General features: G+C 33.2%; 2 protein-coding genes across 5 annotated transcripts in view; one reads left to right on the forward strand and one right to left on the reverse strand.

The window, feature by feature from the left end:
- The window catches only part of LOC114338755 (uncharacterized), a 31592-nt gene extending 8752 nt beyond the window's left edge, over positions 1-22840 (forward strand). For all 4 annotated transcript variants that reach the window (XM_028289398.2, XM_028289668.2, XM_028289472.2 and 1 more), the window contains exons 7-17: positions 1765-1993; positions 2318-2453; positions 3372-3720; positions 5199-5472; positions 6795-6956; positions 7112-7286; positions 9388-9563; positions 11430-11828; positions 15274-15451; positions 15751-16429; positions 21653-22840. In XM_028289398.2, coding sequence (XP_028145199.1) covers positions 1765-1993; positions 2318-2453; positions 3372-3720; positions 5199-5472; positions 6795-6956; positions 7112-7286; positions 9388-9563; positions 11430-11828; positions 15274-15451; positions 15751-16429; positions 21653-22789 — 3894 coding nt within the window. In that variant the 3' untranslated portion in view covers positions 22790-22840. The remainder of the gene's footprint in view (positions 1-1764; positions 1994-2317; positions 2454-3371; positions 3721-5198; positions 5473-6794; positions 6957-7111; positions 7287-9387; positions 9564-11429; positions 11829-15273; positions 15452-15750; positions 16430-21652) is intronic.
- Positions 1-25652, reverse strand: part of LOC114339105 (probable phosphoglycerate kinase) — a 59155-nt gene that overhangs the window by 21704 nt on the left and 11799 nt on the right. The window lies entirely within an intron of this gene.

Raw genomic sequence — 25652 nt, forward strand, 5'->3', positions numbered from 1 at the left:
AAGGTTACATCGATATTAATGGTTTACATAATAATTAAGTGATATTTGTAGCGACTCCAAGTCGATGTTACAAGATGAAATGTGCTAGGAGTGCTCAAAGGGCAACATGGTTCCCTGCTCGTTAAGAACTTGTGGTTCTTGCCAGTTCAATGGACCTTGAACTGGCAAGAACCACAAGTTCTTAACGAGCAGGGAACCATGTTGCCCTTTGAGCCCTCCTAGCACATTTCATCTTGTAACATCGACTTGGAGTCGCTACAAATATCACTTAATTATTATGTAAACCATTAATATCGATGTAACCTTTTTCAAAAAGTTGCTAGTTTCTTTTACGAAGCAGAACGCACTGAGGATGATCTGATTCAGATTGAAAACGTTTTGCAAATCCTTTTGGAGGACTTTTATGTTTTTTAATAAAACTTTTTATACCAATATACAAAAGAAGTTTTTACTTCTGTATGGTTTTTTTAACTATGGTATACGGGGACTTTCCCATTGATTTTGTTATGATTATTTTCTTTTCTATAAGCGTTAATTAATGCAAATACAAACTGGTATAATATATTTATCAATCAACGCTATAAGTCTATATTTATATTTTAAATGTTCTTGTACATTATGCCATTGATTGAAATTGTACAATAAATTAACAAAAAATGTTTGGCAACACTGTGACTGGCAAACATTCAGCATTCAAAATCTGAATTTCGGATGCCAAATCAATTTTAAGGTTAGGTTTGATGCATACTTGTACATGTCTAAATTAAATGTACAATTCCCTAAGTAAATACCACCACAGACTAAAAATTAAGCAGATATAAAAGGTAAAAATACTATAAATAATGATAAATAAGTAGTAATAAATTATTTTTAGTAGATATAAAATATAAACGTCAAAACAAAATACAATGCGCTTGCGTCACATACAATTCAGATTATCGAAATCTAATTTCGACAGGGTAAATGTTGTCGAAGTCATTTCTATTCACTATTCCGATTGTAGAGATTCCGAGGGAGTTATGGAATACCGATTTTGACTATTTCTATTCGACTTGGCCACTTCTATTCGATTTTCCTGACTTCTATCATCGAAATGAGTTACAGAATAGGCATGAATATCTGTATCTTCCTTCTCATATTTCTTATTGCCGTGATCTTTTAAAATGTTTTTAATGTACATGTCAGCTGTCATTCACCCAATCACCTTCACAAGTTCGGTATCTCCTATCTAAGAAATACCACTCCATAGCACTATGCCGTCACCACCAAAATTAACGCTCTGTATGAGGTTACAATTGGCATACCGTTCACCATATAGAAGCATGATTGACAAAACTTCATCTACAGAAGAGTTGGCGAGCGGTATGCCAGTTGTAACCTCATACAGAGCGTTAATTTTGGTGGTGACGGCATAGTGCTATGGAATGGTATTTCTTGGAAAGGACATACCGAACTTGTGGAAGTAATTGGGTGAATGATAGCTGACATGTACATTAAAAACATTTTAGAAGATTATGTTTTGGCATTTTCCAGCCATATTGGATATGTTTAAAACATCGGATTAGAAAAATTAATCCTAAACCTGTGACAGGGAAAGGGCTAAGGATTGCAGCACAAAAAATTTCATTTCACACGATAATTTTCAAAATATGCAGTATTTTTGTCCGTGAGTGTATATTATATATTCTTGATTTTCCATGTCATGGTTAGATTAACTCAAATAATAATTGAATACCTTATAATAACAAGTATTGTACTCGATAGATAAAAGAAGACGAGAGTAATAAAAGAAAACACAAAGTTAGATATACCGACAGTCTGTGGTTTAATGAAAAGAAAACGCACAAAGGAGAACGAGGACAAAAGAAAAGCGGACATCATACAAAAGACAGATATAAGCTTGGAGCACCTATGGCTCGTCTTTCATCGAGGAATAAACCTACAAGAAAATCGGCCACGAATGTTCTTCAAAAAGCTCCGAAGTCACAAACAGGTAAGTTTTTATGTTGAATTATCTTTTACAGTTGAGATGTCGTTTCTGGCGGGGTGAGCACGAGGCGCTACCCCTGCTACATGCAAGCCATGGAGGCGACTCAATTAAACCTACGTTTGTCTGTGACAAACCCTACAAAATCGAAACAAGACAACATAGGGAGTTAAACGTGGAAAATGCGTATTGCATATACATCGATGGCTCAAAAATGGAAAAAGGCTCAGGATGAACTTTTTAATACAAATACATATACCTTGCATAAAGGATTTTTAACCAATTTTTTATTTCCTAAACTTTTAACCTAATTACATCAATAACTTTCAGCTTGTGGTTGTTCGGTGACTGTTTCAAATGAAAGACCGGTTATTAATCATAACAGAATGCATTTACATATCCCAAGAGGGAACAATCGCCACCGAAAATTGACACATGTAGATATCTTGGATGATCTGACAAATAGGTAAGTAAAATATTTTTTTATTTTAATACTTCATGGCAATTTGTTTATACCCGAATCACTAGACCTCAAATGTAGTAGAGTGCTACGAACTTGATTTAAAATGAAACTGGCCATGAATTCAGAACAGAACGGTGGTAAAACCTTTTTGCTTAGGTTGGGAATACTTTGACAGATTCATTTTCGAAAACATAGAATTTTTAGGTCAGAGTTGCAAACTTTTTTCATTGAAAAAGAAGAAGAATCATAAAAGGACTTTGGCAAAAGTGCACATTTAAACGTAAAGGATACAATATGCGCATAAATATGCACTTTTGTCAATATGCAAAAAATTGATGTTTGTATTCCGCAGCATCTAGGGAAAAATTGATTTTCTATTCCGCTCTAACACATAGGCTCTTATGGAAGGCGCTGTTGCCAAATGTTGTGAAATAACTACATACTTTTCCCCAGATTTGAGAAAAAATATTATTGTGGTCCAGAGAGCACATATCCTAATTACGTATACCTAGCTAATGTTTATTATATTAAATAGGCAAAACCAAAACTTACAATAATTGTACTTTTTATACAGTTGAGTCCGCGAATCTTTACCCGTGCGTCATCATTTAAAGCATACGAAATAAGTCGATGATAAGTCGGAAATTGAAATTTACTAAACGCAACAGCAAGTGACGACAGTAAGTGACTTGCTGTTGCGTTTAGTAAATTTCAATTTCCGACTTATCATCGACTTATTTCGTATGCTTTAAATGATGACGCATGGGTAAAGATTCGCGGACTCAACTGTACTTCAGATTTGTCATAAAAAGAGGTGACAATTAAATGTTTTTCAAAATTTTCACTATTGTTACTGTTGAATATCAATGTATCATACATGATTAATTTTATTTTTGAAGTAATTTTGTAAATTTCTTATAGAGATCTGCTGCCCCTCCGAGCAGAGTACCCGAGAAGAGATCATTTATACGTAAGCGATGTAGACACTTTTAAAGATGTCCACGATTCCTATTTGTACAAAATCATGTACGGAACCAAAGATAAAAGTGTCATTCACAGTGTTTGGAACCAACTATTGCACCCTACCACAGATTGTGACGAATGGAACAAGAATAAGAGTAGGCACGACAAGGATCACGAAAAACTGGCAAAGAAGATGAAGGTGTCGAATGAACAATGCAGACCTAAGTCGAATGAACAATGCAGGCCTAAGTCGAATGAACAATGCAGGCCTAAGTCGAATGATAAATCAACTAGTGTAAAATCCAGGGTAAGCTATTAGTCTTCTTCTACAATCTGCTCTAAAAACTTGTCGTTGTGCTTTTTGATAGATAAATAACCAGATTCTATTTGACCCCAATAAAAACAGTGATAAAAATAGAAAGTAAAACGAATAATGCAAACAATAGGGACGAAAATACTAAGAAGAATAAACGGCCAAACTTTTTATGATAGGAAAAGAACTAAAAACGTTAAGAGTCTAGGAAATAAGCAAACATAGAATTGTTGCTTATTTCCCAGATTTTTTTACACTTCTGGTGTTCTCTTATTTCCAGCTTCTTTTCTACTTTTTTTTTTTAATTTTCTTGTTGCTTCTCCCAGTGCTCGTGTGTAAATCAGGAAAGTAGAAATAAAATATAATTGGCAATAAAGCTATCCAAAAGAGAAGCAACAGATAAGTAAAACACTGAAGGAAACTGGTACAGACTGCAACAGAACAAACAAATGTGATCCATTATGAAAGGCGTGATAAAAGAAGAAACGGTGAAACAAGAACAAGATGGAATTGACAAAATCATCGATAATGAGAGAAAAAATGGAAAAACACATCAATATATACAAGAAATGTTAAAAGATCGGAAGGACTGAATAGACAGATAGAAGGAAAATCATTCTCAACATTTCTTGTATATATTGATGTGTTTTCCATTTTTTCTTTAAATCGTTTTCTTTCCATTAAAATGATTCAATGCAATCAAACATTATTCCTGAATCCAGGTATTTGCTTATTGTTTTCAAGCTAGCCTTTCATTTCTGATGGAATGTTTGTCGCTCTTACTTAGAGCTCTTTGATTCGCTTATTGCGATGAATCACTACGCATTCTTCTTGTGGCTGGACTTTCGTTACAATTTTCCTCCACTCATTTCGACCTGTGCATAGGTCCCTTCAGTTTCTCACTTTCAGGATTTTGATATCCCTATCTTATCTTATATGTATCGTCATATTTTATCTCTGAGCTTTTCGGTCCATCCATCACCATCTATATGTCTAAAACATCATCAGAAGTCAGTATTTCTTGTATCATAGCCTACTATTCCAGAAAACCCTGATATAGTCGGTTCGCTAAACTCAGACACAACTTGCTAGTGACTTTACTAAGTAATTTTGGTAAAATTGGCAAAAAAATAATTACTAAATAGTTAATAATTACTAAATAGTTAGTAATTTTGCTAATTTTGGCAAAATTGTCAAAAAACAAAAAAATTACAGACTAAAATCACTAGCCAGTTGAGTCTGAGTTTAGCGAACCGACTATACCTTTAGCTTCAGTTCCCATTTCCTTCTTACCAACTTGATCTGGCTTCAAATTTACTCAATAAAAAAATGCTTCTTCAAAAGCATTGAAGAATACAAAACGCTTCTTCCGTCTTTTCGACTGTTCATATTATTTACACGAATCAAAATATTAATCTTTTTTAGAGTTATATTATACATAGATGCAAACTAACCAGTTTTATTTTTTTAAGAGGAAAAAAGCAATCCAGGCTCTAGCTCCGTATCTCTTCGACCCCCAATTGGACCGAAGAAAAATGGCACAACCTCTGATCGTAATGCAAGTGCATGTGTTTTACGACAAAGATCAGACCATAACGATGGAGTATCCTGGAAATATAAACAACTATAACAGCAAATTGACACCTGTTCGAAGACCTTCACCGACAGTAACGCTGCCGTTGACACCGATGAAGGAGATCCAAGTAAGCAGGGGCAAGTGGACAAGCGCAGGAGGCAAGAGACAACGTAAGGATAACTTAAAAAAATTTTTAATCTATCATCTAGTTGCTACAATAGATATTAATGTAAACTTACATCTTTATATATTTACTGAGATACGAGCCTTATTGTTTTTCCTATATATAGGTATTAGATAACCACGCTAATCGGAAAGCAACATGTGAAACAAAGCATCATACGTTGTAACACAATAATTGACATACAAGACCATACGTTGTGGAGCCCCATGTTGGGCGCCAATTGTACTACAATGTATAATACTCCATTAGTTATGGACCAGATAACAGCGAAACTACAGGGTAACATTCCATGGTGCTTAATGTATGCTGATGATGTCGTGTTAGTAGGAAATAGTGAAAGAGACTTAGAACAAAAACTGGAACAGTGGAGACAAGCTCTGGAGGAAAAAGGTTTAAAACTTAGTAGGACAAAAACAGAATATTTGGAATGTTCATTTAAAGATGGAGCTACTACAAATAAAATGGTATCTTTGGATGGTGAAATGATTGTGAAAAGCAATAGTTTTAAGTACCTAGGATCGGTATTACAGAGTAATGGAGAAATAGATGGAGATGCATGCAGTAGAATTAGGGCTGGATGGATGAAGTGGAAAGAAGCGAGTGGTGTGTTGTGTGACAGAAAAATTCCAATGAAGCTGAAGGGAAAATTCTATAAAACAGCCATAAGACCGGCTATGATGTACGGAACTGAATGTTGGGCAGTGAAAAAGAAAGAGGAACAACGAATGCATGTGGCGGAAATGAGAATGCTTAGATGGATGAGTGGAGTGACAAAGAAGGATAAAATTAGAAATGAGTATATTAGGGGAAGTCTAGGTGTGGCACCAATTGATGCCAAAATGAGAGAGCATAGGTTAAGATGGTTTGGTCATGTTCAACGTCGAGACGTTAATCACCCAATACGAAGAATAGCTGAAGTGCAGATTCCTGGAAGGAGTAGGAGAGGAAGACCAAAGAAGACCTGGGGGGAGGCGATAAGGCAGGACTTTTTGTTAAAGGGTATTAACATTGATATGACCCAAGATAGAATTGTGTGGAGAAATGCAATTAGGGAAGCCGACCCCGCATAGGGATAAGGCAAAGAGAATGATGATGTATAATACTCCTAGCCTTCCTGTAATTGTGGTGATGACTTACCACGTAGGGCATACATGAGCGGCCCAAAAGATTTTCTAATGGGAACAAGAGTTAATCAGATATATACATAAACCAAACATTGTATACGATTTTATGCGCTATCTACTAACTGTTAATGTCTTTATTCTTTTAATGTCATCTACGGCTTTTTATATAAAAGTATTTTTGCAGCAGGTAAACCGAAATCTCCACCATCATTTTACATCCAACCCATATTTAACAAAACTGTAGCAACTAGACATAGTGCACGAACAACTCGCAAAGAAAAAATTGAATGGTCGAGGAAGTACGATAGTCTTCAAAAAAACGAAAACGACACAAATGATTCGAAAGGTATGTTTGATTACCATTAGATAAATATCAATTTTATAATTTATACCAATCACATGACGGTCTGGCTTTAGATTACCTGTAGTTGTAAAATATAGTACATATTAACATCTAGAATACAAATAAAGACAAAAGATCTAATTTGTACTTATTTCTAGCATTGTTTCCCTCACCCAACATGAATTCGAAATGTAACCAGCATATGGACAACAAATTCATGAGAAATCCACTAGATGCTAACAAAATGACCAAAAGCCCGTCACAGACAAAGAATTTTATTTATTCGATTTATAGGAATAATTCGCAAAATAACATACAATACCAATTAAAAATGTAAGTAAAAGGTATGACTTTTGTATTTTTTACTACTATCTCTATCGACCAAGAAGATGTCGCTTTATTAAGTCCATAAAGATACATATCTTCTTCTTTCATAAATATAAGCGTATAGCCTGCTGGGTTTTTAAAGTGTCCCAAGCATTTTGCGTTTTCATTGTTTGTGTGAGCACTTTTTCACTGTGGAATTATCGTTCGCGGATTTTACTATCTGTCCTCGTTCATCCTATCTATGTGATCATTCGAGTGCTTCTTCTTCTTTAAGTGCTGTCTTCCAATCGGAGGTTGGATATCATCATCACTATCTTTTATTGCCTCAATAACAAGTCCATCATTACCAGTCTATCAATAGTTCTTTATTTCCTTTATGTACTCTATTCGCGGTGTGCAAGTACTTGGAAAGGGAAACGAGAAACGAACGTGCGCGAGTCGCGGAGAAATATTGCAACTATCTTAAATAATTCATATTGTCAATTGAAATTGTCAAATTGACGTATATTTCATACCTTCTGTCATTGACGCAGAAAAATTATATATTGCTCCACAATATTGATATGATATGCAATTATTATATAAAGGTAAATTTAATTAATTGTATTTTGCTTGCAGTACTGCATTTTAATAACTTATTTTATTTACTACATACAATTGTTTACGTTTGCTAAACATAACCTGCATCTTATTTTTTCTTCTTATTATTTTTTTGGACTGTGGTCTTGACAATTATCCAGCAACCAGGACTAATATAATTGGCCAATATAATTAAAAGTGCGAATAAAAGTACAGAGCGTAGAAATAGAGGTCGCTTTGCCGAACTTGCACGGTCCCAATAGTTGCATTTACATTTTCAACGAAAACTTTTCGTTTATAAATTCGCAAAGTATGTGTGTTACTGCGTTGCCGCTCCTGCAATACTTAGAGCAGATTTATCGATGGTTTCTTATATAGTTTTGTCTTCTGAATCCAAATCTGAAAACTGCATTTCGATATATCTAACCGTCTTCGAGATAATCGACCTCAAAGTCTAAAATGTGACGTCACAATCATTTTATTTTCTGCCGACACACTAACCGTCAGCTGAAATCGTTGCTAGTAAGTAGGCTAGTTTTTTAATCTGAATTTGTTAAGCAAAGCATAGGTTATTTACATTTGAGTTTGACACTTCGTGAATGTCAAACTAAATTTTAAATTAGCTATTAATAAAATATCAATGACATTTGATAGTGAATTTAATTATTATATAAAATAAATAAGATGTTCAAAAATACAATTTGAGTATATTTTGAAAGCAATAATTTATTAAAAACTTTAAAAAGGTTTATACGAGTCTACGGCCTCCCCTCTAATGGGAGTAATTAATGATAAATGGACTGTTCCATTTGTTATGAAATGAAAATTGTTATTATAGTCGGTTCGCTAAACTCAGACACAACTGGCTAGTGATTTTAGTAGGTAATTTTTTAGTTTTTTGCCAATTTTGCCAAAATTGGCAAAATTACTAATTATTTAGTTATTATTAACTATTTAGTAATTATTTTTTTCCCAAATTGGCAAAATTACTGACTAAAATCACTAGCCAGTTGTGTCTGAGTTTAGCGAACCGACTATATGAAATGTTTGGAATAAAAAATTATGGTCTGATAATATGTGCAATTACATCCTTCTAATTAAAAAAAAATATTTGAAGATTTATCTCAAATTATGGATACCAACAAAATTTTCATTTATAACTCTTTTATTTTTTATTTGACGAAGAAAAGTTATTCTTCATAAAAAGCTCTTCATTGTCTAAGATTTATGATGCAACCATCATATATCAAATTTTATTAATTTTATACGAGGTATATAAAAAATATGAATTTCGATCAAAAGTAAAGTACTTTTATAGTTCACAATATTTAAATTAGAATGATATAATTGCACATTAAAACATAATTTTTAATTCTAAACAACATTTCATAATAGCAATTTTCCATATTATGAATTAAAATACGCACATAAACAAAGTTTTCGTTATGATAATGCTCGCATTTTCAGCTTGTTTAATATTGTTTCAATATTTTACAACCAAATATGATGCGTTCTTTTTATATTACAGGGGCAACACAAGTGAACGAAATATAAGCCAGTTGCTAACACCAAGTCCCAAACAACCAAACAATCTCGAGGGAAGAGAGCCAACATTTGGGACCCATTTCAACATAACAACAAAAATGAAACGTTTGAATGCGAAGAAAAATATTAAGGTATCGAGAAGTCCAACAGAAAAACCTAGTAAGTGAAATAAAGCATGAAACATACTGTAATTTGATCAATTTTGGTCAATCAATGGAATTATTAGCAGATTTTGAAAGAATGGATGATTTTGATGACAAAATCCTTTATGGACGATTTTGAAAGAAATTTTATTTTAGATATCATCATTATCAAGGCCTTTTATTCCTGATGGAATGTTTGCTACTCTTACTTAGAGCTCTTTGATTCACTAATTGCGGTGAATCACTTCGCATTCTTCTTGTGTATTGTCAAAGTTTGTTGTATGATTTGGCTTTCGTTACAATTTTCTTTCACTCATTTCGATCTAAGACTAAATCCCTCCAGTTTCTCACTTTCAGGATTTTAATATCTCCCACAACCTGGTCCTCTCATTTTTTTCTACGTCTTCCCCTTGGTATTTCAGTTTCTGTGTTCCATCTGGAGGTCCTTAATAAATCTAACTATATCTTCTCCCTTCACAATGTTTTTTATTTCATGGTTCCTTATTCTCATTTCTCCATTTTCCATACTTATCGGACCCATAATTCTTGTGAGTCTGAATTCTTTATCTTTCTTCATCTCCATCTGTGAAGCACATTGTGTCATGCTACATAAATATATACAGTGAGCACGTAAAGGTTGGAATAAATTCATTTTCTCAAGAACGGACGATTTTGGAAAAAAATCCCCAAACAGGTCAATTTTTATTTTTAAATTATGACTTTTTGGCATATATATCATACTAGTGACGTCACCCATCTGTTCGTGATGACGTCATCGATGATTTTTTTAAATGAGAATAGGGGTCGTGTGATAGCTCATTTGAAAGGTAATTCAATTCTTTATTCAGTAATATAAACGTTAACATAATTATTTATACAGGGTACCCAAAAAAAATTTTTTCAATTAAATTTATTGACATAAAAAGAAGAATGTGTGTAATTTATTTAATTCAAAATACATTTTACTGCTATCCGAAAACAGGAAAAAAATGTTTATTTGGCAAATAAGTATTGTTTTCTGCTTAAATTCAATATTAAAGCAGCCACCCACCAGCCTCGTGACAATTTGAACATTTAATTTAAGCGAAAAGCAATGATTACTTTTCAAATAAATATTTTTTTATGTTTTCTGAGAGCAGTAAAATGTATTTTGAATTAAATAAATTACATACATTCTTCTTTTTATGTCAATAAATTTAATCCAAAAAAATTTGTTTTGGACACTCTGTATAAATAATTATGTTAATGTTTATATTACTGAATAGAGAATTGAATTATCTTTCAAATGAGCTATCACACGACCCATATTCTCATTTAAAAAAATCATCGATGACGTATCACGCCCAGAAGGGTGATGCCACTAGTATGATATATATGCCAAAAAGTCGTAATTTAAAAATAAAAATTGGCCTGTTTCGGGATTTTTTTCCAAAATCGTCCATTCTCGAGAAAATGAATTTATTCCAACCTTTACGTGCTCACTGTATAACTACTGGTCTGAGTGCAACTCTGTATATTTTCAGTTTAGTATGTTTTGTTGTCTACTAGTATTCGCTCCGTTACTTATTCACTTCTTTCTTTGGTCTTATGTTCTCTTCTGGAGCAGAATAGATATTTTGTTTTTCCTTCATTAATTTCTAAACCTCTGTTCCGTGATTCATTCGCCAGGATTGTTAATGCTTCTTTTAATTTTTTCTTGACCCTTCCGGTAAGAACCCCGTACAAGTCTCGACCCCTACATATATGTATGCGATATGGAGACATGGATAAGCGTCATTGGATATACGCACCAGGAAATACAACAGCCATAACAACAGAAAAATAAATTTTGACATTTTAATATTTGATGTTTTACTTTTTACATATTTCTAACCATTTTTAGATTCCCCGAATGGACCCTCTCCCGTTACCAGACACAAAAACATGTTAGTGAATCTCAAAGGCCTCAAACAAAAAAATGACCAGATCCAGAATAACATCCAAAAAGCCATCGACGTGGTCGAATCCAAAATGGTGGACATGTTTTCGAATTCTGGTGTGTTTAGGAACGCAAACGCCTTAGACGACATGCAGAAAGAGATTTCTAGTGTGCTGAATTCGATGAAATTCACAGATGGGAGGAGTTCGAAGTATAGGAGGGTGGTGCAGTTGAGTCCCGTAAGGGAACAAAGTCCAGAATCACAGGGATCTAAAAGGGTGTTCTTTGATCCTCCAGAAAGAGAAAAACCACCAGGGGATTCGATAGAAGAACAACCGTTAGAGATATTGAAGACGAAACCAGGTAAAACAAGTTTATATGAAAAGTCGTTACTACTATTCTTACTATCTATATATCTATCTAATTAGCCTTCTTCGGTCCATCTTTGGACATAGGCCTTCCCAATCCTTTTCCATTTTTCTCTGTCTGTCGCTACAGTTATCTACCTAGAGCCCACGTGCTTCATGATATCGTCTGCCCATCTCACTATTCTTACAGGCAGGCGTTTTTGGAGATTTTTCTCTATTCCTTGCTGTATAGACCTTCACTTTTTAAATGTTTAATAAGCAATATTTCTAGACATCCTTCCACAGCAGAAAAATTTAACCTAAGTATTACCTAAGTATTAGATAATTAGATAGACAAAAAACAAGAGCTATAGGCCAGGAACCGAAGCTTTTCACCTCGCAATTTTTAAAGAATGGATCGATTTGCTTGAAAATTTGAGAATAAGTAGTGGATAGTCCAAGGAGCAAAATCTATATGATTCCGAAAGGCGCTTTTACCACGGGGGTGGTTGCCACCCCATCTCGGGGTGGAAATTATTTATTATATTTTGACCGCAAAAGTTGATAAAAACATTAATTCTAAGCAAAAAATGTATAAAGCAAAAAATGTTCTATACATTTTTTTAAAAAAATTAATAGTTTTCGATTTATTCGCTATCGAAAGTGTTAGTTTTGTATAGAAAAAATCAATGTTTTTCGATATACTCATTTACGATTCACTCAATTTTTGTCGTAGAAAATTTTTTTTCAAATCAAGTTCTTGGAAATTAAATAACCTACAATTTTATATTAAAACATTTTTTCGTATCTCTGATGCTAATCTTTCTATTCTGAAGAAGATGGCATTTTTTATCAAACTACAAAAATTTGTTATTCGCTTTCAACTCCAGTTTTTTAAAAACTAATCATTCTAAGCCAGTCAAACTTCTAGAATCTATTAGTAATACATAAATAAATAAGAATGAATAAGGCCAATGACTAAAAACACCGCCAACGTACATTATTATGCTTCCAATAATTGGATTTCTCCGTTTTTTTTTTCAAAAAAATATATTGATTTTTTAACCGTAACTTTTTAATTTTTTATCTTAGAAAGTTTGGTAAAAAATAATTTTGTAGGTTTTTACAAGATATATAAGCCTATTAATATTAAATCTCTTTAAAATCCTCAGTCGCAAAAAGAGGTGACTTTGAAAGGGTTGGTAAAGGTGGTTTTTGCAAGTTATTCCAAGTTTTAATTGTTAATAGCTCTCTCAATTTTTGCCGTAAAAAATTTTTTTCAAATGAGGTTCTTGGGTATTAAATAAGATACAATTTCATATTTAAATATTTTTTCGTATCTCCGATGCTAATCTTGCTATTCTGAAGAAAAGGCCATTTTTTCCCAACTACAAAAATTTGTTATTCGCTTTTAACTCCATTTTTTTTTAAACTAATCATTCTAAGCCGGTCAAACTTCTAGAACCTATTAATAATACCTAAATAAAAAAGACCAAATAAGGTTAATGACTAATTTTAATTAGGGTGGTGATTAGGGGATTGCTTGCGATCACTTAGCACTTCTAAGCACTCAGTCTTAGCACTTCATATCGTTGGTGTCTCCTGATTACGTGTCCCAGATATTGCAACTTTCTCATTTTTATTGTGTTTATTATTTCGTATTCTTTGCTTATTTCTCGCAATACTTGTGTTCGTTTTCTTCCGTGTCCATGCTATTCTAAGCATCCTACTGTAACACCACATTCCAAATGACTGTAGCTTATTAAATTTATGTGTTCTTGTTTTAATGTCCAGCTTTCAGATCCATATTGCAGTATCGAGATCACGTAGCATCTGAAAGCTCTTACTCTCAGTTCTAATTTAAGGTCTTTGTTATAGAAAATTGTTTTCATTTTTACGAACGCATTTCACGTTATTTCTATCCTGGCCCTTATTTCTGTTGTTTGATCATTATTGTCTGATATCCAGGTTCCTATATATTTGTATTTATCAACCCTTTCTATCGGTACATTTCCCAAATGTATGCATGTTTGTATATTTGTTTCCTTAGTTATTATCATGTGTTGGATTTTTTATTTTCATTTTAAAACGTTTGGTTGGTGTCACGGACTCCGCCAATTTTGCAATCCATTTTAAAAATAGTGCTAGGCTAACTAAGTACTTGAAATTTTCAGAATAGTTCAGAGCTGACTAACAATGCAATATTTAACTGCTATTGTATGGAAAAATGGATTTTTTTTAATTTCAAACTATTTTAAAAATATGACTAATGCTATGACATTTGAATTCGATTTTAACGTAAGTTAAGACATCGATAGATGGTAGCTAGGTAGCTCAGTGGTAGAGCGTTAGACCGGAGATCGACAGGTCCTGAGTTCGAAACCTGCCTGTTGCTTACTTTTTTTAATTTTTGTAATACAACGTATTACAATAATTATTATGTCATAATTAAAAGCTAATGTACTTAAAAATCATATTTTATAAGTTACTTATTATATATGCCATTTTAAACAACAGTGGTATTATAAAAAGTACTTTTTTATACTAGTGTAATTTTTGGAATTATAATCTGGACCTCGGAGGTAAACTACACTATGTTATTTCGAGTAACTGTTTAGCGTGTGTTTGCAACAAAGTTGAGAGAACTTAGGATGTTAATAAAAATCTGATATATCCCATAGTTGGTTGAAAGACCATATTACAACAACAGAAAACGCAGCCGGCTGCGTTAACAAAATATAATGCAGTATTAACTATCGCTGCGAGATATCGTCGCACCCCACCAATGTGTTGGTTGTAGTTATATCGCCGTGGCCGTTCGTTCCTTTATTTTATATTTTCAATTAGTTCTGGCTTTATACAAAAGATGGCGCTACTAGTTTAGTCGATTGATGTTTTCTTTTAATAGATGGCGTTACTTCATAATCATATGTCATATTAATTTCCTATTTATTTGTGAAAACTATTGAATATTTAAATGTCTATCAGGTCTAGTTTGCTTACATAAAAATTATGAAAAATAAATAGGTAGTTTATTGAAATTAATAAAAATTATAAAAATCTTCTATACTTAAATTTTCATAGATGTTTGGTAACACTTCGTCTAAGATTTTCATGTAATTAGTCTAGCAGTTTCAGATATTAGCGCAGGTTATATTTTGTGGATTTTTGCTGTGCCCTTTTTTGCGTTAAAATTTTATAAGGTAGTGGATCGGAGTTTTTATTGATTTATGTGAGTTTAAAGTCGATTACAAAATTCTTTTACGACATAGAAATTGAAACAACAAAATAATTTTATATTGGGTCCTATAAAATAATAAAAACGTTTGATTATAAAAAGTTCTTTTTTATAAAAATATAATTATTTAGTCCATATTCCTCACAAAAACTATTTGTTATGTTTAGTAATTGCAGTTGTTATTATAATATACAACAGTTAATTACATACTTATTTATTTTAGATTCCGATAGATCAAAACACGAAAATTTCGTTAATGAGTTTAATGCTATATCTAGCGATGTCTTTAAGAAGCTCGAGAAAATATTAGAATCTAATACACTAAACGAAACATCTAGGTGTGACATGGATATTAATAGAAAACGTAAAAATAGTTCTAAAAGACGTGCAGATAGTTTACAGTAAGTAAAAAACAAATAAATCTCTTTTTGACTTAAAAAGATATTTCGTTTCCTCTCTCTCTCTCTCTCTCTCTCTCTTTCTCTCTCTGTATTTTTCTCTCTGTATCTTTCCCCCTGTGTCGTTTTCTCTCTGTATCTCTTTCTCCCTGTGTTTCTTTCTCTCTCTGTTTCTCTCTCCTTGTCTGTCTCACTAAGTAGTTTACATTTTATCTACATATACTAATAAAAAATCTTTTATATGTACACACACCAACAAAAATACAAATTTTTACCATCTCATAATTTTTCATTCGTTTCAGATCAGCATCAGACAACACATTATCTTCGGACGATAATTATCACAGACATCCTAAAAAATACCGCCCCAAAGAAAATATAAAGATTAACATGTCCAAAACCGTTTCTTCGCCAGTAAAAATCCCTTCGAAGGAACGAAATACACCAGGAGTTTTGAAAAGAACCGATAAAAACCAAATTCCCGTTTGTTATTTCAATCTTTCTAGTAGTCCACATTTACTGGAAAAACGAAAAGAATCTTGTACACATCTAGCAAGTTCTTCGCATTTGCTTAAAAGTAAAAGTAGCTGCCTGAATATTAAAAGGTTTGAAAGTAAAAGCCAACTTTCAGAAATATCTGTATCCGAAACCAGGGTGAATGAGCAACAGTCACAAGACAGTTTGGAAGAAAAACTATCAACTGTTGCAAAAGATAAAGAACCTGAAGAAGACGAAGAACATCGAATTAATACGAATCAAAATAAACCAGCAGAAACCATTGTTTTAGCTGACAAATTATCTGACGTTAAAGAAAACTTGGTTGCTGAAGAAAAAAACAAGGCAAAAGAGGAAGCAACTGAAGAAAATATCGTAGAACAAGCAAAAAAGAACGACGTTTATGATTATTTAGAAGATCAAGTTAATAAAATAATTTGTCGAGTTGAAGATATTTATAGCCAACTAGATGAAATGCAATCTCCGGTAATTTTTTTATTAAGCTTCTAAAATGACTTATTTAAAACTATAGTCAGCTACCGTTCATTGGCGAGCGGATGATCCGGGGAGTGGATGATCTGCTGAACGGTTGATCCACTTAGTAGTTGATCCGCGTTACGGATTTTTACTTTTATTTGACTTCCTGTTAACTGCTTATACAGGGTGTCCAGAAACTCTACCGACAAACGAATACAGGAGATTCCTCAGATAATTTTAAGACAATTTATCCCAATTCCCTTAGTCCGAAAATGCTTCCTAAGGGAGCTAGAGCTATTTGAAGATGGCGTCTGGTAATTAGTTTTTCTTAAATACCTCCGGAACGCTACTATTTAGAAAAACAAAAATTGGTATGCTTATTTATCTTCCACAGATAAATCGATTCCATCCATTGCAAATTTCTAGAACCGGTCATAGGCGTCCGTTTTGGGTAGGGCAACGGTTACTTTATCGCATAACTTTTTTGTCTTTAAATTTTAAGCATTTTTCACTCTGGATTATTAAATTGTGAGGTATTCTTGTACTAAAAGGTACTCTTGTTTTAAGTCGATAGGATACACCGTTTTCTAGAAAAATTGATTTGAAAATTTTTTGTTTTTTAAACTTAAAAAAAAATTCAAAAAAAACTATTTAGAAAAACGAAAACTTGTACGTTCAATTATATTCCATAGATGAATTGATTTCATTAATTGCGAATTTCTAGCGTCGGTCATATGCGTCGGTTTTGGGTAGGTCAACGGTTATTTTATCGCATAACTTTTTTGTCTTTAATTCTTAAGCATTTTTGACACTAGATTATTAAATTATGAGGTATTCTAGTAGTAAAAGTTCCTCTTACTTCAAGTTGGTAAAATACACCGTTTTTATTTCAAAATTATTCTCAATTTTTTTTTAAATTCAAGAGACGAAAAATTTTTAAAACGATTTTTCTAGAAAACGGTGTGTGTCCTACCGACTTAAATCAAGAGTACCTTTTAGTACTAGCATACCTCACAATTTAATAATCAAAAGTGAAAGATGCTTAAAATGTAAAGATAAAAAAGTTATGCGATAAAATAACCGTTACCCTACCCAAAACGGACGCCTATGATCGGTACTATAAATTCGCAATGGATGGAATCGATTTATCTCTGGAAGATAAATATGCGTAGACATTTTTGTTTTTCTAAGTAGAAGAGTTCTGGAGGTATTTAAGAAAAACTAGTTACAATACGCCATTTTCAAAGAGCTCTAGCTCCCTTAGGAAGCATTTTCGGACTAGATGAATTGGGTTAAATTATCTTAAAATTATTGTACACCCTGTATATATTTGGTTGTCTCTATTTTGACGTATATACTCTATTTTCGGACTGGGTGAATTTGGTTAAATTGTCTTAAAATTACCTGAGGAATCTCCTGTCTTCGTTTGTCGGTAGAGTTTCTGGACACCCTGTATAAGTTGACTGTAGTTTATACTTTTTCTTCTTCTTCCAGTCCGGTATAAATCAGTAGACTGGAATCAACCATTCATTTTCTTCATCGCTGCTTCTTACTGCGCCGGCTCATTTCGAAGGTTGGGGATTCAAATGGCAATTGAAGAGTACAGGGGAAAAACAAGGAATGTCACGTTTTATACATATTGAGATAAACACCAATGACGGTTTAATTCTTATGATATTTAAAAACTACTTAGGAGATTCTTAGCAGAATTCTAGCAAATATTATTGTATAATCGTAATATAATATGAATCTGTATTAATTTATTAATTTAATAATGCACCAAAAAACTGCTAACATTCCATATTTTTTTCAGTGGCGTGCAGACAATCCTGGTCCTTCGCATGGATACAAATTCTTAGAAAATTTATACAGACCGATCTTTCTGTTTATTTTCCTGAATCGATAGTCTAGTCGATAGTACTCAGTTTTTACTACCACATGGCGAGAAAAGCCGATATTAATGAAAAAGTGACATTCCTTGTTTTTCACCTGCACTCTTCAATTGTAGTCTCTGGAAATGGAAACTGGTGCACGAAAGAGTTCTGGAGATGAGCAGTCAAACCATCTCCTCAGGTCATTTAGTCACAAGTTCTGGCATCTTCCTACTGATCTTTTGCTCTGTACTTTACCTTATTTTTCCACTACCATGGCTCTTTTGCACTCCCATGTCTTTTTGTTTATTCATGCGCCGAAGTAGCTAACCATTGCTAACATTTTGTACCCATGGAATTCTGAGCATCCGTCTGTATACATACATCTCAAAGGCATAATCTATTCCTTTTTCATACATGATTCAAATGGATGCTATTGTTTTTTGACAATGATGATGGATATTTTTAATCCGAAAACGTTTTGTTAATGTGATGTAACCCTTATTAGGGACTTTTAAATATACCTTTTACAAAGGATCCAGTATTTTTTTGTGATGTATGGTATACAGCCAGCTACAGGAATTTTATTTTCCGTGGATTTTATTCTTTCTTCTGTTTTAGAGTCCAACTTTCACAGCCACACATCGGATTCTGAGCTCTAGACTAATGTCTGATCTTGTAAAAAATGTTTTCATGTTTATGAGTGTCTTCCTAGCTTGTTCGATTCTTGACAGAATTTCTTTTTGGGTTACACTGGCTGTTGATGTTTGCTCCTTATTTCTTTTTTCCTTTCAGGGTTTTTCAGTTGTGAGATGTCTATTTTTCTTGTAACTTTTGCTCTGTAACCTTTCCGGAACCGTGCTACAAAAACTTACGCTTCAGGCCGTATGGGGTAACTATGGTACCCCACTAAAATACTTTAATAAATCATTTAAAATATACATTATTGTTCGGAAAGTTATACAGTAAAGCACTAGTCACTGAAATAATTTGTTTTTATTCTTAAACAATGTACATTTTTTTATTTTGACCTTTTATTAGAATTTGCTCTTATTCATTATTTTTACAGTCAGGACATACAAATTTTCAACTATCTTCTCGATGTATGCTGCAATTGGGTTTTCTGAATGTACTGCATGATGTATTAGTTTTTCTATAATTTCCGGTGTCAACTGACCCTTTGATTTCAATACGCAGTGGGCCATTCGGGGTAACTGAGATACCCCAAGTAATTATAATTTCAATTTTAGTAGAAAATTGAAATTATGTATATCTAAGAATTTTTATAAAAAAGCGATTTGGTAATGTATTTTCTAAGATTACCTGGAGGGAGAAAAAACAATAAATATACACTTGCGATTATAAAAAGCGGGTCACTCGATGAATTATTCAAGTTAGATGTCTTGAATTTTCTAAACCTGTTGTCCGATTTGAGTGATTTTTTTAGTATGTTATAGCCTTATTCTTTAACAATATCGCTATAATAATATTGTTGCTAGACAGGTAAATTGTCATTGTATACCGGGTGTAGGAATCATACTGTGTTTATTCCTCAAAGTTCGGAACACCCTGTGGAATGTTTTAGCATAGATAAATATTGAAATTAAAACTTGATTGTAGCCTTAGGCTTTCTTAACATTTTCTTTTTTGATTTATTTGTTTATGTTGGATAATAAAAAAGTTAGGCACTTTAACAACTAACCATGTTCTTCATCAATACAGGGTGTTTCTAAATAAGTGCGAAAATCTTTAAGGGGTAATTCTGCATGAAAAAATAATGACAGTTTGCTTTATAAACATATGTCCGAAAATGCTTCGTTTCCGAGATACGGGATGTTGAATTTTTTCTTACAAACTGACGATTTATTTATTGCTCTAAAACCCGTAGAGATATGCAAATGAAATTTGGTATGTTTTAAGAGTCAGGTATTCTGCATTTTTTGACATACAATTAATAATTTTATCAAAAATGAATAACCATTTTCAATTGTTCCCATTCTGGGAACAATTGATGTAACCATCAAAGAGAAGGTTCCCATTGTTTTCATTCTGGTGGGATATGTTATATGCCATTAGAGTGAAAACTTAGTCTTTTTCTAATAATTTTATATTCACCACTGGCGTGCATACGGGTATAAACATTTTAGATACATCCCGTATTCACGCCAATGGTGAATATAAAATTCTTAATTATATGTCAAAAAATGCGCCATAAGTACTAGGTCTGGATCCCGCGTATGAAAAAAAAAGTTGAGTAATAGCAAGCTGAAAATTTGTTAATAGCTTAAGGGTGTCTAGTCGGATAAACTTTGATATATGGGAACACTGGAACAGGGGCAGTTTTAATTGTGGAACAGGTTAAAAATTTGGAACGGGCAGACCACGAAAACGGCACATTTATTTTGTCCGACAGAACAGACTTAAACTCTCCGAACAGAGATTAAACTCTCATGCAAAAATCAGACTGCTATTTATCACCTGTCATAATTCCTGTCATTTGACATATTCTACATGTTCCACTCATTAAAACGCCCATTTGGTCAAACAAATTTTCAGCTTGCTATTAATCAACTCTTTTTTCATATGCGGGATCCAGACCTATACCTCTTAACACCTACCAAATTTCATTTGCATATCTCAACCGGTTTTAGAGCAATAAATAAATCGTCAGTTTGTAAGAAAAACTTCAACATCCCGTATCTCGAAACGGAAGAATTTGCGGCCATACGATTATAAAGCAAACGGTCATTATTTTTTCATGCAGAATTACCCCTTAAAGTTTGTCGAACTTATTTAGAAACACCCTGTATTGACGAAGAACATGGTTAGTTGTTGAAGTGCCTAACTTTTTTATTATCCAACATAAACAAATAAATAAAAAAACAAAATGTTAAGAAAGCCTAAGGATACAATCGAGTTTTAATTTCAATATTTATCTATGCTAAAACATTCCACAGGGTGTTCCGAACTTTGAGGAATAAACACAGTATGATTCCTACACCCGGTGTACAATCACAATTTACCTGTCTAGCAACAATATTATTATAGCGATATTGTTAAAGAATAATGCTATAATATACTAAAAAAATCACTCACATCAAACAATAGGTTTAGAAAATTCGAGACATCTAACTTGAATAATTCATCGAGTGACCCGCTTTTTATGATCGCAAGTGTATTTTGAAAAGTTATAAAAACAAAACCGCATCTGGGGTACCTAAAATACCCCGCACGATCACGGAAAGGTTAACTAATAGAAATCTTCACCGCTACTTTTCTAAATATTCTCTTATGTACTATTTTCAACAAATTCTTAAAAGCATTGCTCATCAGGCTTTACTTGTGCATTTATTTTTTTCAGCCTGAGGAAACTACACCAACAGCCATACCAGTATTTAGAGACGAATCTCCAAGAGCCAAAGCAATTCCAAGTGAAGATTACCTTACGCCCTTCATGCAAGCTGTTAAAAACTCCAGATCCAAAACCAAAACAACAGAGCCACTACCTTCACCGACTTTGGAACGAAGACCTTCATATTACAACGTTTTAACTTTTTTAAACACACTGAGTGATATTCAAATTGATAAGGCTATTGAGGTACACAAAGCCATTTTGGTTAATTACGCCTATAGCGTCAGCATAGCCACAACTGTACATATTGTAAATATTACATATTATGCTTCTTTAAGTTATAGTACAGTAAATACTCACTGTAAAGAAGTACTGGAGAAGCCTGGTTGTCTTAAGAAGTCTAAGAAGGAAATGAGTAAAGTAAAACCAAAAAAAGTATCGTTTTTGGTGATGAATCAAACAAGCAGTTTTCCGGTAACAAAAATTAATATAGTGAACAATAAAACTGAAGAAGTTCCACAGGAAACACAGTTAAATCAGGGCGATCACATAACAAACTCTGAAAACACCAAACCAGTCGTCGTTTGTGAAAAGTTGCAAACATCTGATACCAGCACAGAATTGAGTACAGTTACAGACTCTATAACAGAAGAAGAGCTTCAAGTAACACAACTGAGCCCGACTGGAACTAAATCCACGCAAATTCAAGATTTAGAAAAAAGTTCTTCGAGTGATGCTATGGTAACTGCCACTGACAAGATAAGTGAAGACTCTTCTGACTTGTCTTTTATGTCTGTGGAAGCAATGCCTGCTATTAAAGTGTTTTATAACGAACCTTACGACATACCAACAGTGTTTTCAAACAACGGACACTTGGAGAATTGTACGAAAGTGTGTACCCGCACAAGTGCACAAAATGAAACGATACAAAAAATAGTTATTTTTAGAGAGGTAGGTGATGTAGGCAAGTTGTTAAATTCGACGAATTTGGAAAAGTTGACGAAGAAATCGTTTATGCCAAGCAACCAAATCGTACTTAAAAGAGAAGTTTCTAACGATGGCAACACTGTTTTATTAAAATCGTTCTATGCCATCGTTTATCTGCTCGTCTTTACCGCCTTGAACATGGAATATAAATGTCATTGACGAACATCTGTATTTTGTTTGATTATTGAAATAAAATTAGATCTCAGTGTATCCAAATTTATTTTCAAACTGATTTGACTTGAACTAATTTAACACTTAATGTTGTTCTGAAGCTATTTCCTTGTGGCATTTTTATAATTAAATATTTAGATGGGAAATAAGCCACAATTAAATTGAAAAAAATAATTTTATTAACGTTTCGACGCCCAAATCGGGTGTCGTTGTCGGGTCAGATTAAATAAATTATTAGAAGAGTTTTTACTAAGCAACAACATTTTTGTTTAATTTAGTAGTATTTTGTATTTTGACAAAGACACCCGATTTGGGCGTCGAAACGTTAATAAAATTATTTTTTCAATTTAATGGCTTATTTCCCATCTAAATATTTAATTTAACACTTGATTCGATCACTCTACTAGGGCGGTACAATAAGTAATTAGCTTTCAAAAGAATGGCGAAAATTTTGAAAAAGTGGCGATTTATTTTTCAATATTGTCCCCTTTTAGCTCAATACGCTTGACCCAGCGATGCTTCAACTTCTTTAACCCGTCTGAGAAATATGTTCGACGTAATAATAAATTTTTGCCCGACGAATGATTTTTTTAAGTTTGGAAATAAAAAGAAGTCCTGCAGGGCCACATCTGGAGAAAACGGTGGATGGTTCGTAGCCCAAATCGACCAGTTTGGCCTTGGCGACGGCGGAGGTGTGAGCCGGTACGTTGTCATGGTGGAAAGACACTTTTCTCTTCACTAATTAGGGCTATTTTTTCTGTAAGTCGGCGTCGAATCGACACAATAATGCGGCATATTACTGTGACCGTTTTGCTTGCCCTTTTTTAGGAAGCTGATATAGATCACAGTTTGTGAATCCCAGAAAACGGTGGACATCACATTTCCTGTCGATAATCCGGTCATCAATCAGACCATCTTATTGATGACCATCCCCTTGGTCTTCCCCTGGAACGTTTCCAGAAACAATCTCTACATCCTCGTCGCCCCTACAATCCACGTGACCAAAGAACTGTAGAATTCTTCGCTGTAGAGATATTGTCGACAGACTTTTTTAATATCAAGTTTAAGTTAAGAATGGAAGTGTTTGCCGATGAGCTGTCTAAGGTAAACGCAGCATTCTTCACCAAACTGAACTACTACACAAATATTTAAACCGCACAAGCCAAACAACAGAAGACTGTCAAAAAATGATATCACTCTCGGACACACGTAAAAACCAATGTACCTGGGTTCACGTTAGGGGTCATCTATAAACTACGTCGTTGAGAAGAGGGAGGGGGGGCTTGCTTATTACGACGGAGTACGACAGGGGGAGGGGGCTGTGAGTGCCCATTCGACGTCGTTTAATATATTGGTATATTTAAATTTGTCGCTATTGTGTCTATAAAAATAATTTTTTACTAGCTTCTGCCAGCATTAAAGTATCAGATATTCATATAAAAACGTATAGTTTTTGATATGAAATTGAAAATAAAACAAAACGTTTACGAATAAATATACCTTTGTTAAAATTAAAAAGAATAATTCTATTATAGATACTTTTATCGCAGACTTTTCATTTCGTTTTTATGTCACAGCTTTAAAATAATATTAGGTAGCCCTTTTGTACAGGACAACAAACAATAAGACATTGTTCTTTGCGTTTAAACAATCGCTTATGTATACAGAACAACGCCTGGAAGCAAAAAAATATTAGATTGTTAGTTCATTTATGTGCTGCATACCGTGTGTGAAACAACAGTTCTGAAAGACCGAATAGAAATAAAATATTGTTTTCTATTTAGTTAGTAAGTCGTATTTATACTTTAGAAGAAATGGCATCGAAATCAAAACAAAATAAATATAAAGATTTATATGATGCTATCCAATGCTATTTAAATGCATTCATTTTTTTTCGAATAAATACTAAGAAAACTAATAAAGATTTTTGAAAAATTTAAACGCACATTGAAAGACTGCATTATTGCCGAGGGCCAAAAGTTCCTGAAAACATCTATAATGTTTATTTTAATAAGTTACAGGGGTGAAAAAAAAAGAGAAAATTTTGTCTGATTTTTCATTTCAAATATTTCATTCAAAAGAAACCTTTTGTTTATTCTAAGCGACTTTCAACCCTCGCTAATAATGTAATCTTTTATTCTTCGTTTAAATTTTTCAAATATATTTATTAGTTTTCTTAGGATTCGAAAAAAATTAATGCATTTAAATAGCATTGGACCAAGATTTTACGCCTACCCCCTCATATTTGATTTAAAAAAAAAAACAGAAATAATATTGATTTTTTCTAAATCAATGAAAGGGGGGTCGTGAGTTGCAACGACTACGTCGCCAGGGGGGGCTCGTCTCTAAACGACGAATCATACCGGGGGGAAGGGTATTAAAAAGTTCAAATTTTTTACGACGTAGTTTATGGATGCTCCCTTAGACGGTTAGACAGACTGCTGACATACAGATAAACAAGTTTAAATTAGGAATTAAAAAACAATTTGTTTTAGAAAAATATGGTATATATTGGTTTGCAGGGTTATAATATTGGTAATAAATAACCAGATCGTGTTTATCTTTTAAAACGTCTTCGTATGACTCAGCAGTTCCGCTAACCTAACCAAAACATGCAGAACAAATGAAGTCCACTAATACTATGGAAGGAAACATGGAAACAGTACCATGGCCCCGAAATATTTGGTAATGTACCCTTAGAGGAAAATAATTATTTAACACGTTAACTGCCGGTCCATTCTGGGTAGGCTTTCACCAGGAGCCGCTTACTGTTTTTGATACAAAGACGTTTATTTATTAGTTTCTGGAAAAGTCCGAATAAAGTAAGTATTTTTAAACTAAATGCACATAT

The sequence above is a fragment of the Diabrotica virgifera genome, chromosome 5 (genome assembly GCF_917563875.1).
Source record: "Diabrotica virgifera virgifera chromosome 5, PGI_DIABVI_V3a".
In the NCBI taxonomy this organism is placed as follows: Eukaryota; Metazoa; Arthropoda; class Insecta; order Coleoptera; family Chrysomelidae; genus Diabrotica; species Diabrotica virgifera.